Below are 12,760 nucleotides of genomic sequence, written 5' to 3'. Positions count from 1 at the left end.
CAGAAAAGCCCATGTCCAAGAGCTCCCCAATGCCTGTGCTTTGTTCATGTATGTATTTTTATTTAACAATAGTATTGAGATTTTCGTCTTTACTTCAGCTCTGTGGATTTTCTCGTGTGTTTGTAGTAACTTGGCGAGTAGCTACAGCGTTTTCATTGTTCTGCTGTATGTCTTTAATTTGGATTTTCTGAGGACTTTTTAGTCGCTGGGTTAGTTTTTCAGATGAATAAAACCCTGGGCTTAAAACGGCATCAGAATGGCCAAAACTGCTAGCCTCGAGTTAGCAACATTAGCCTGTATGTTGTAAACACTGCAGACTCTGGTTAAATCCAGCTCAGACTCTGGTTTAGAGAGCGCAGTCTGTAATAAAGTCAGCTCTATGTGGATTATTGTGTTTACACTAAACAATTCTCCAGTTTGTTGCTTCTTCTCTCCTCAGCTGAGAGCTGCGCCTCGTAGCTGCGCCTCGTAGGAGCGCCTTGTAGCTGCGCTGGCCGCACGACAAATGGTATCGGTTTCTGGTATCGGGACCTCATGAATGAGTACGAGTATGAGTACAAGCATATGGTATCCCTACTTTTCTCAATGGTTCTAAACTCTAAACCACAAGTCACTGTAAGATATTTAGGTCTTGGGATCAGAACGTCCCAACTTTTAATGTTTTTTTCCATTACTGACTTTTCAACAGGTTTTTATAAAGCCAATTTTTCTGTTTTTGTCACATTTTTATTGCTTTTTTTGTCGCTCCTTTGTTGCATTTTCATCCTCGTTTTTGTCGCTCTTTTGAACCTTTATTTCGAGAAGCTCATACATTCAGGTTGAGCCAAACTGGAGAAAGTGCTCCGTTCAGGTGGGGGTTAAGAGGTAAACCAAACCTGTACAAAAACACCACATCGAACAAGAAACATCGCACTGAAAATCACACCGGTGACCAGAGCGACACAAAACACATCAGTAATGACTGGCTGAGGTTTTCTGAATACAGGCCACAGCACATGAACTTCACTCCACTCTCCACAGGACGGGACGTTACCGAGCGTGAAGCCCCTGTAGAGCTGCAGATACGCCGTGAAGAGCCGGGCCAGGCAGCTGAGCAGTTTCCCGCTGGTCTGTCCTCCGTACAGCTCGTAGCAGCAGTGCACCAGGCCGTACGCCGACGAGCCGTAATGAGCTTTATCCAGAACTCCCTGCAGCAGCTCGCCCTGACGGATCAACACCTGCAGCAGAGGGTCAAAGGTCACCTCAAACACAGACTTCCCTACGACCTTTATCTGTGACCTGATCCTCTGCACTGACACACAGATCTCGATTCTTTCAATAGTTATACTTATTTGTTGCGTATACAGTGATATATTCCTCCATAATCTTGTTAATGTCGGCATATTTTAATATAGTTTTAGTCAAGCTGTGTGTTTGTAGTTTTTTTTTACATTATTTTATTGAAACATTTTGAATCATAGTTACAGAAAAAAGCACAGACCAGTTTGTGAATTTAAATATAAGGCTCTTGCACACTGACAGTGGAAGTTCAGATCTCTTTATTTTGTTTAAGTCGACTAAATGATCTGGAAAGAATCTTTATTACGTCTTTTTTTTTACAATATACTGAAGGATAAAACTAGTTTCATTCAACAACTAGGAAAAGAAAGTTCAGGTATGGGGTCGTTTTTGTGACTTCACGACTGTTTCTCAGAACCAAACGTGCAGCACATCATGTGATAAAAACCCTTAGCGTGTGGATCTAGTAGGGCTGCTCGATTACAGAAAAAATAATAATCACGATTAGTTTAGTAATAATTGAAATCACGATTATTCAAACGATTATTTGTTGCCTTAAAAAAATATATGTATGTATTTTATTTATTCATTTTTATTATTATTTTTAAAAATACTACATTTTCTTTGGACAATAAAAGCATTTTTTTTTTTTATATGCCCTCACACCTGTCCAACAGAGCCGCGCGGCCTGATGACATCATCACTCAGCGCTAATGTTTTTATGTCAAACCAAAGCCTGAGCCTTTAGCTCGTGAAATGAGAAGGGAACAGAAACAATCATCTCAGTGGCATGAAGTAATAAGTTTGTCTGAGCTCCGTTGATCTGCTCCTGAAGAAGAGTTTGACTTTTCTACTAAACCAAACCAGTGTCTGAGCAAAGGATGTCGAGGCTTCTGAACAGCGGTTCTCCTTCAGCACAAGGTGAGCTCTGAACAGTGGCGTTATCTCAAGAGTTAGGTATAAGAAATATTAGTAGATATTATTTCCAGTTCTGTCACGCTGGTGTTTCAGCTGATCAGACGCGTCACACAAACCGCACAGGAAGACGAGCGGGAGGGCATCCTTAATAATCGTTTGTTCTCGATTATGCTATTTTTGTGATCGTCTCGTGTAATAATCAAAATCGTAATCGAATTTCTATTAATTGCACAGCCCTAGGATCTAGCGTGTAAATATCTCTGTCTCACCTGAGAGTCGCACATGGTCTCCGGTTTGTATCCGGGACAGGCTCGAGGCGGGACCTGGATCCAGGCTTTACTCGGGATCTTGGACCGTCCCACCAGATTCAGAGGCACGGCGGCCTTCGGGATGACGTTCAGCAGCAGAGTGGACACCACCTACAGGACACACCGGGACATTACAGGTTTAGGACAAAGACAGCAGAGTGGACACCACCTACAGGACACACCGGGACATTACAGGCAAGACTGGAAAGTTTGGGAGTCTGTAGGAGCTCCTGAAGTGGAGATAATGTGGCAAGAGTATTTCTCTTTAGTCACGGCTGCCTCCCAGAAGGGAAATGACCATATTTGGATTTCAGCACTATCTCTGACGCCTTTAGTTATTTCGGACAAAACGTCAACAAAATCATCATTGCAAAGGGTGAGTTTCGTCGTTTTTCATCTCGACATTGAAAACTGGCCGTGTTCACCTCCGATGAGAGCCTGTACCTGTTTGCCGGTCCACAGCGGGTGTGGTTTGAGAATGGCCGGCGGCAGCAGCCGGACTCTCCCCTGTTTGTCGGTGAGGCCCCTGTAGATCAGCTCCATGTACTGATCTCTGCTGAAGAAACAGCCTCGAATCGTCATCCTGGTCCCGGACACCATGTGGTCCTGGATCAGCCCCGCCAGCGGCTTACCGTCCTGAACACAGCCACACTCTGGGTTTAGGGTCTGTTTTGAACCTGAACCCTGATAAAGACTGAGAGGGTTTAAAGCTGACCTTTGGGACGAGGTACTGCTGGTCGGTGCTGACCAGAGTGTAGGCCTCGGCGCGGCCCAGCTCGCTCTGAGGGAAGTGAGCGTTCATCTCGTCTCCGTCAAAGTCTGCGTTGTAAGCTTTACAGTTGGCGTAGTGGAGCCTCAACACCTGCACGAGAGGAACAGAGAGAGGGTTTCACCATAAAGATAAATCACAGAGAGAGGGTTTCACCATAAAGATAAATCACAGAGACGGGGGCCATTTGCGTCTCCTTTGCAGATGTTTGTGTGTTGCTGTTGTGGTTCAGGCGAAGTGACATGGGCATGTTGTTCAGTGAGGCTTTACATGTAGAGTTTGCTTTTGCCGATGAGTTTGCTGCAGTTTACAGTTTGGCTGCAGGCACATTATAGTTTTTTATCTAGGGCTTGACGCTGCAGCATTGCACCGTCAATTTTTTTTTCCAGAATGCAACAGGACTGATTAAAACGTACCACGCGATTATTGTGATCGACCTTTATTAAAATCATGATTAGATTAAAATTCGATTAATTGCCCAGCCCTATTTTCATCCATCAAATTTAAAATCGATCAATATGGGGGAAATAATAGTGTCGCACAGCCCAAGTCTAAACCAGATTTGAAATCAGACAATATCACGGCCTGTATCTGGATTAAACTAAGAAGAAAACCAGACTAAAGCAGAGACTGAACAAAACGAGGATCACCCAGAATTAAACCAGGACGAGGGAACAATGTCAAAAACTATGTAAGGACTGAAACTTGCACTAAACCAGGTCAAAACCAAGGAAGGAGCAGATGGCTTTAGACACAGAAAATGATTCAGAGTAGGCCTGGGGCGGTAACCGGATTATCGTCATACCGCGGTCACGTGACGCACACCGCGGGTCTGAGTTCCTCACCGTCATCACCGCCAAAAAAAAAAAAAAATGCCTTTAAGTAAACGAAACTTAACCAGAAAAGGAACTAATAATAAACCTGAACAAGTGGCTCAACGAAAAAACTAACAAAAGTCTCAAAAAAGACCAGCCACAGGTGAAAATAAAATGAAAAAGCAGCCGCCCTGAGCAGGTGAGGAGCAGGTGAGGAGCAGGTGAGGAGCAGGTGAGGAGCAGGTGAGGGGCAGGTGAGGGGCAGGTGAGGGGCAGGTGAGGAGCAGGTGAGGAGCAGGTGAGGAGCAGGTGAGGAGCAGGAGAGGAGCAGGAGAGGAGCAGGTGAGGGGCAGGTGAGGGGCAGGTGAGGAGCAGGAGAGGAGCAGGTGAGGGGCAGGTGAGGGGCAGGAGAGGAGCAGGAGAGGAGCAGGTGAGGAGCAGGTGAGGGGCAGGTGAGGAGCAGGTGAGGGGCAGGTGAGGAGCAGGAGAGGAGCAGGAGAGGAGCAGGTGAGGGGCAGGTGAGGGGCAGGAGAGGAGCAGGAGAGGAGCAGGTGAGGAGCAGGTGAGGGGCAGGTGAGGGGCAGGAGAGGAGCAGGAGAGGAGCAGGTGAGGGGCAGGTGAGGGGCAGGTGAGGGGCAGGAGAGGAGCAGGAGAGGAGCAGGAGAGGAGCAGGTGAGGGGCAGGTGAGGGGCAGGAGAGGAGCAGGAGAGGAGCAGGTGAGGGGCAGGTGAGGGGCAGGAGAGGAGCAGGAGAGGAGCAGGTGAGGGGCAGGTGAGGAGCAGGAGAGGAGCAGGAGAGGAGCAGGTGAGGGGCAGGTGAGGAGCAGGAGAGGAGCAGGAGAGGAGCAGGTGAGGGGCAGGTGAGGGGCAGGAGAGGTGCAGCAGTCACACATCAGGCCTACATGAGTGTGGAGTGTGTGGGTGACGAGATACAGCTCCATATGCACATGAACAGGATACATTTACTTAAAGTTCAGACTGGGCCTGATCAAGAGACGACGCGAGGGCAAACAATTAAATCTGACCCGCGTCTTATTTTCCATAGAAAAAAGTTTTGGCATTATCCGCGGATCGTCGCTCCACTTTGCGTAGCTGTGTTTATGCGGCTCCATCACCTCAGAGCGGCTGAAATGTAAACATGGCTCTGCAAACCGGAGAAAAACGGAAAAACTACGAAGACAAGAGACTGATCGTTGGACGGACTGGCAGATCTGACCAAAGCACAAGGACACTCGTGCGTCGTGTTTTCGGACTTTTTCACGGATCATCCTGGAGGAGCAGGATCTTCACGGTCCTCGGCAGGTGGGCAGCGTGTTTTCCTTCTTCATCAGTACAAAGGCCTGACCAGTAACTTTAAGGTAAGGAACTTTAGTTTGGGATGTGTTTACAAAGCAGGTGATGAAGCTGATGTAGCGTGAGTTTGGGGAAACTGCACTGGGCTGGCATGCGTGTTCAACCGGTCAACACGCGTGTTAAAACCTGCTGCAAATAATATCAGAACAATTCATTTGACAGGTAAATGTTTGCTTCCTTTCTCCTTTCACTCAATTCGATGTGCATTTGTGGGAAATATAAAGATACAAGTGCAGAGATGTTTGTTTGCGATGGTCGGAGTGAAGAGGCTGAAGCTGAATAAATGATCAGCAAACATGAGTCATCTCATAATAAGAGCCTAATTCACTCAGTTTTTCATAAAGCGACAGGTCTGGCAGGAGACCAGCGGCTCAGGTGCTTGGATAGCCCCTCTGCCCTCTTCAAATGTTTCCCCCCCACCTTCGAAACGCTTCTAACGCCAATGAGCGGTATATCGCAAAACCGCGGGAATTTGTTGATTACCGTATGAAAAAATCCAAACCGGCACAGCCCTAATTCAGAGTAAAGACAATAGTGATGAGACTTTTTGGCTCTCCTCCTACCTTCTCCCCGGGCAGGATGCGGGCGCTGTGGGCCTGAATGGACGGTCTGTGCAGGGTGGGCTGTCGGTTCAAAAGCAAAACATCTCCGTTCTTTATGTGACGATTCACCTGGGAATAAAGATCACACACAGAGCACGAGAAGACCTTAGAAAAGCTGAGAAGGAAGTCGACTTTGGTGGAAAACACACGACTCACGACTTTCATGGGCATCTTGTGAGGCCCGGGGCACGGCGTGAGGAGCTGCTTCGCCACCGCCTCCCTCTGGCTGAAGCTCGAGGCCGATAATATGGTTTTCCTGCCGTCCTCGTTGATCACCATCGAGGCTCCGGGGTGGACGTTTGGACCGTTCAGCACGGCCTGGCGGAGCTCCTTCACGTTCCAGGGAGTCACGGGCTGAGGGTACGTCAGCTTCGTGGCAAAAACCTGCACGAGGGAGTTACACGTGAGGAAACGAAGAGTCAAACTGAGCATCAGATCTGACACAAGATGCAGCAGGTGAAAAGGGGAAGAAAAAAAGATTTAGACACGTCAGTTTGAAACTTTTGCTCTAGATTATGGATATAAATATGACAAAAAAAATGTATTGCAAGTTTTTATTCATTGGTTTATTATTGGGAAGTACATGTTAATGTCCCTCACTCTCATTCATCCCAGGCTATTTTTGGTTGTTTTACATTTTCATATAAAAATAAGGCGTTAACATGTTCAAAACTGCCATTATTTTCAGAGATGAAATCTAAATTGATAGACCCAGGATTTATTTTGATGATTTATTACTTACAAATATTTTGGGGGATTTTGGATCTCTTTCCTCAGTCTACCCCAGGGCAGCTGTGGCTACAACAGTAGCTTACCACCGAGTAAGGCGTGAATGAATAATGACTACAGTGTAGCGCATTGAGAAGCTTGGCAATAGAGGTTTACAAGTGTAGGCCAGTTTCATCTACGGTTCAGTTTTTGAATAAGTAAAGAAATCTGTAAAAACATTCGCCTCGCTCTTTGGCTTCGAAGCTGAATAAATCAGGCGGGAAATTAAATATTAAAAAATCCCTCTGAAAAAAACTTCAACATATCGTTACGTCCAAGCCTGGAAAGTTTGGAGTCTGTAGGAGCGACTGAAGTGGAGATATTGTTGCAAGAGTGGAATGAAAACCCTGGGCCCTAAAGTTTTGTAACGTGTGACACATTTCTCTGCTCTTTCGCACCAGGGGCCTCCCCAGAAAGACAAATTAATATATTTGTATTAGAGCCTAATCTCAGACGCCCTTCACAGGACACGTGCATATTAAATATGTCAATATTTGTGAATGAATAAGTGTGGGAACCCGGCATTTGTGATGACGGCGTAACTACCGGGATATCTCCCACTTCCTTGTGGACAATAAGTCATAAAAAAAAACATTGTACGGGTAAGTTTTGTCACTTTTACACTCCGACATGGAAACTAAGATGTTAAGGGAGGACGTCCACATCGACCACTGTGTGAAAAATCAATACTTTCACCTGCCGTGTCTTGGCTTAATGCATGAAAATGTCAAAAAATTTCAGCGACGAAACCGAAGTAATGGACAGACCCAGATTTGGATCGATTATTTAGATTTTGAATAAGCTATTTATAAGTGAAGAAACTGGTAGAAATGTTTATTTTGACATTTTTGAGGGGGATCAAAGCTCAATAAATCAGGCTGGGAACTAGATATTGGCAAATCCCTTGGAAAAACCCGTAAAAAATATGGTTAAGTCCAAGACTGGAAAGTGGCAAGAGTGGAATGAAAACCTTTTTTTGAAAAAATGGGCCTAAAGTTTTGAAACATCTGCACATGTACATTTCACCGTCTTTAACCATAAAATAACCATACTGGGATTAAAATCTTGACACGTTGATACAAAACATGTCAATGAATGAAAAGAGCCGTTGTGGCACGATGTTGTAGTAACTTTGTGGATTTCACCGGCTTGCTAGCAAACAAACATTATAAAATAAGCATCGCAACGGTTAAGTTTCGTCTTTATTATACATTAAAGCTAAGCATTTTAAGACTTTGCTCCCAATTTGCATTTATTCTGGGCCAAAAAAATAGGCTTGAAAACTGATGAATCACATTTTGTTCAATGCGTTTCTTGAAAATTCCTGTTAGTTCACGTAATTTAACAGATTAATAATTAAGATTTTATGCTTTAATGTGGCCTAATGCCTCGTCAGAAAGCAAAAGGGTGTGTAAGGGATGGGAGAAGCGAGACTGGATGTAGAGCTCGGTGCTTTCCTCTTCAGTATTTACCATTGGGATCCCGATCTCGTTGGTGCCGATGTACATGTCCGGGCAGATGACGGATCGAGCGGCAAAGTCCACGCGTTTCCCCATCATGTGCTTCCTGAACAGGCCGTCCTTCTTCTCCAGGATCTGTGAGAGGGCGGGACATTGTTACATTAGGACGCTGAAGGTCTAACAGGGTAAATAAGTGAAGTGAGTAGTAGGTTCTTGCACCTGTTTGATGCCCGGGTACTTCTCCGTCATGAGTTTGTCCATGTCGCTGTCGAACACGATGTTGACGTGGCTCTGCAGACGGATCCAGATGTTGTAGAGTTTGTCAGTGACGGTTTGTCCGGGCAGAGAGAGTAAAAAGGACTGGTCGACCTGCTCCTGCTGCTCCTGCTTCTCCTGCTTCTCCGGCTGCTCCGAGGCCTGAGGGGCAAACACAGGGGAAAGTGAGAGTACATCATCGAACCGACGCACACAGAGGAGCTTTGAGATGCAGCGAAAGAGCCGCCTTTATTAGTTCCTTAGCCTCTTCACCACCTGAACCGTGCTACCTAAGCTAAGGTGTTATTACGCCTTACAATATAGTTCCCCTTTTTATCCACCTGTTTTTTGACTATACTATTTGTGACTATACTTGGATGGTGTAACGACTTGTGTGACCATATTTAAAGAGGGGAAACATGGAAGAGCTTGGTCGCTTCAAACTTCACCCCCGTGTTTGCCCTATAGAGGAGCGATGTGATGCCACTTCATTAGCATGAAGTGGCATCACTACACTATTGTTCAAAAATATAAAATGATGACATTCGATAACTTCAACATCAGTTTCTCTTTTATAAAAACTTTATTCAAGTGTCTTAAAGGGATATTTCAGGATTTTTGACATAGGGCCTCATTTCCCCGTTATCCAGAGTGTTGCTGATTTCTGGAGACATTTTTTTTGTAATTCATGCAGTTCTTATGTTTGAAGAGTTTTGTGGTGCTAGGCTAATGCAAGGCTAGTGCATGTCTATGGTATCAGCTAGCCTGCATTAAAAACAGTGTGACCCGCTCCACAGAGCACCTGAGGCAAATCACTTATAACGCCAGACTAACCATATAAATGTCTGTGTCCATAGAGTCATGTTTGGAATATAACTGACCTGCATCACATGACTGATCGCATTTTGAGGGACTATTTTCTAGCAGATCACTCCGCCGCCGCGTAGCTTAAACAACCACGAAGCTGATGCTCAAATATAAGTTCTTTTAAATTACTCTATGGACACAGACATTTACTACTTTCTGTTCCTGCACTATCGACTTTTCAGTCGACTCAAACGTCAGCTACAGTCGCTCCCGTGACTTTGATTCCCGTGTTTTTTTACCACTTCCTCCTGGAGCTTCTTCCCGGCGATGAGAGCCAGCAGCTTCCGCACGACCTCACAGTCCTTCATCACCGCCTGCATGTTCACCGTCTGCCCGTTGGTGAACATCTGGTCGCCCAAGCGGTTAATCGGGCGATACCTGGACGAGCGGAGATCGTCAGGGAAAGTCTTTAACTCATGTCTCGTTAGAGCGTTATTACGAAGTCTGACCTGCAGGGGGGGACGAGGAGCAGCTCCAGGAAGAACAAGTCTGGATAAAAGCCGGTCTCGCTAGAGTCAAAGTCAATCCCAGAAAACAGGTGCTTCAGGAAGAAACCTACAGAGGAAACAATGTGGAAACTGTTAAGACAAAAAGATATTTTATACTGCGCTACTCAGGTCAGCTTTACATATTTGTAGTTTTTGTCTGTTTTTTTGTTTTGACACAATTACTCCCAAAAGAGAAAAGATGGAGTCCCTGTGACATGGCTGTAAGACGCTCCATGGAGGACGTACGCTGACAGCACGGTTCTGTGTGACGTATACCGGGTGTGTTCTCCCGCCCCGCACACACGCTCTGGTTCGTCAGACGTTCTTAAACAAAATATTCATTCTACAAAAAAAGTTTGTCCGTTTAGCTACTCTTTCCAAACCTGATGCTCCAGGTTGTTTTAATTGAATCGCTTGAATATTTTTGATATAACTATTTAAATATACCAGAAGTAGTTCGAAATCCGCGCAGTAATATCTTCACTTTACTGCGCGGATGCTGAAATACTCCTGGTATTATTACGCCTCCCAATATAGTTCCCTTTTTATCCGCTTAGAAAATCCACACTGTTTAATTTTGTGTAATTATACTTTATCATGTAATACTTCACGTAACCATATTTAAATAGGAAAAACGTGAAGAGCTCGGTAGCTTCTATCTTCTCCTGGTTTGGAGCTATAGAGGAGGAGAGGCTAAATGCTAATACCGTCTGTGTTTACGTGACTGAGGACACGCGCAGGTACACATGAACTCGTCTAAGCTCAGGTAAGAACATATCTCAGTCTGTAAAAAACGAAGCCTGTTCCTTTTGAAGTATGACATAACCAAAACAAACTAAAACAAACATAAATGAATGAGTATTTGCGCTGAGGACAGAGCAAAGACTCAAAGGAAATGATCGTATGAGTGTTGTATATTTAACACTTTGTATTTGACTTGGTGTTTTGATTATGTAGTGACTTGGCGTGGGTTGAAGTTACTGTGATTCTTATTTCATTGTTTACTTGGGAGTGGTGTTGTTATAAGCCTACTCGGCCTCTACCTCTCCAAGTCCAATCCATGTAATCAGCACAGGTGGACTCGAGGAGAGCTGTAGAAACATCTCAATGACGATCAGTGGAAACAGATGCACCTGAACTGATACTTCTGATCCTGTGATGTTTAAAACTTTTATTTCTAATCAGATGTTCTGTTTACAGATATATTTAGAAGATCTGGAGCATTACCTTCCTTCTCCCACAGCAGCTTGACGTGTTCCCGGGCCGTACTCGCCGTCATGTACGACCTCTTTCCGGCCATTAAATCATCTTAGACAAAAACACACACAAGGAGAATATGAAGAATTTGCTCCACAAACGTGAGCTGATGTTTTGTTTTACCGTTCTTGCTCTGGGCCACGGCTGAGGGCAGGTTAATGATGAGTTTACTGTTGTGTTCACGGCGTATGGAAAATTTACCACACCTTCGAAGAAAGAGTTGACATTTATATAAATCACACTCATCATCACAAAGAAATGCCTAAACTATACGTTATATAAGACATTATTAAAACATGATTATATCTGGTTTTACCTGCAGTGCGGACAGGTCCTGCTTTTCATGTGGTTTTTCCAGAAGTCGTTTATCAAAGTGTTTTTCTGGTGAACGATGTGTTTGATCTGAAAACAAAGTGAGGGTCAGGGCTGCTCTGGGAGAATAAGTGCTACATATATTTGATTTAAATGCTGTATATTCGTCACTGACTGGTTTGGTGTTGGTTCGGTGCTGGCTGTTGATAACTCGGTCGGAGAATTCTTTTAAAGCCTTTTCGATGTCGTCACCGGAGGCTTTGGGGTTCGTGTCCAAATACTGCAGCACAAAAGTTAAGTTAGAGCTCACTGGGGCAACACAATGATTAGATACATTTAAGGTTTGCAGTCTCTCCAGGGTTCGGTCGTTTTTGGGTTTAACCTCTTACCACCCGCCTAATGCAAATGCATTCTGTCCTCTTTGGCTATTATATAGGCCTGTGTAACACCTCATTTGAAAGCTAAGACCCACAAAACTGATCTTTTTCCTCGCGTTGTTGCTGTGTTGTGTCACCTTTTGTATGTTTCTTTTTTTTTGTCACATTTTTGTTGAATTTTTTTGTCACTTTTTGGTTGAGTTTTTTGTCATATTTTTATTTAATTTTTGTCACATTTTTATTTAATTTGTGTCACATTTTTGTTGAATTTTTGTCACATTTTTGTTGAATTTATGTCATATTTTTATAACCTGGCTAACTCCAGGCTGCTGTGTGCGCTCGAATTATTTCGAACTGCACAACAGCCTGGGGACCATGGCCGAAATTTTCCGGTGGATTTGGGAACCAATCACAGAACGAGGAGGGACGGCAAGACGATGACGCGCTATTCGATATACGGAAGCTTGTAGTTTATTTACGGATAAAAAATAAAAAAAGTTTATTTACGGATCCAACATGACAGCAGCAGACACGCTGGTATTTTTCGATCAAGCTTTAGACCTTGTTCTAAATAATTTAGCTCAAAAGTTTACAGCGGGTACGTCATACGTCATCTCATACGATGATACGATTGGCCATGGCTACGTGCAGACGCATGATGATTGATCATGATTGTCACATTTTTGTTGAATTTTTGTCACATTTTTATTGAATTTTTGTCACATTTTTGTTAAATTTTTGTCACATTTTTAATTAATTTTTGTCACATTTTTATTGAATTTTTGTCACATTTTTATTGAATTTTTGTCACATTTTTATTTAATTTTTGTCACATTTTTGTCATATTTTTATTGAATTTGTCATATTTTTATTGAATTCTTGTCACATTTTTAATTATTTTTTGTCACATTTTTAATTATTTTTTGTCACATTT

The 12,760-nt window shown here is 43.9% G+C and overlaps 1 protein-coding gene across 2 annotated transcripts in view; it reads right to left on the bottom strand.

Moving 5' to 3' along the window:
• The window catches only part of polr1a (RNA polymerase I subunit A), a 60,016-nt gene that overhangs the window by 43,278 nt on the left and 3,978 nt on the right, over positions 1–12,760 (bottom strand). Inside the window, exons 5-18 of one of the 2 annotated variants that reach the window (XM_079556164.1) lie at positions 11,625–11,729; positions 11,454–11,539; positions 11,261–11,343; positions 11,108–11,188; positions 9,842–9,947; positions 9,632–9,770; positions 8,490–8,687; positions 8,283–8,405; positions 6,199–6,426; positions 6,004–6,111; positions 3,220–3,366; positions 2,949–3,140; positions 2,466–2,615; positions 1,034–1,217 (exon numbers count right to left, since the gene is read on the bottom strand). In XM_079556164.1, coding sequence (XP_079412290.1) covers positions 1,034–1,217; positions 2,466–2,615; positions 2,949–3,140; positions 3,220–3,366; positions 6,004–6,111; positions 6,199–6,426; positions 8,283–8,405; positions 8,490–8,687; positions 9,632–9,770; positions 9,842–9,947; positions 11,108–11,188; positions 11,261–11,343; positions 11,454–11,539; positions 11,625–11,729 — 1,930 coding nt within the window. The remainder of the gene's footprint in view (positions 1–1,033; positions 1,218–2,465; positions 2,616–2,948; positions 3,141–3,219; positions 3,367–6,003; positions 6,112–6,198; positions 6,427–8,282; positions 8,406–8,489; positions 8,688–9,631; positions 9,771–9,841; positions 9,948–11,107; positions 11,189–11,260; positions 11,344–11,453; positions 11,540–11,624; positions 11,730–12,760) is intronic. The other variant, XM_079556165.1, reaches the window with a different exon arrangement.

Source organism: Gobius niger, assembly GCF_951799975.1.
Source record: "Gobius niger genome assembly, chromosome: 5".
NCBI classification, from domain to species: Eukaryota; Metazoa; Chordata; class Actinopteri; order Gobiiformes; family Gobiidae; genus Gobius; species Gobius niger.
This window is presented reverse-complemented; position numbering and strand designations above follow the sequence as displayed.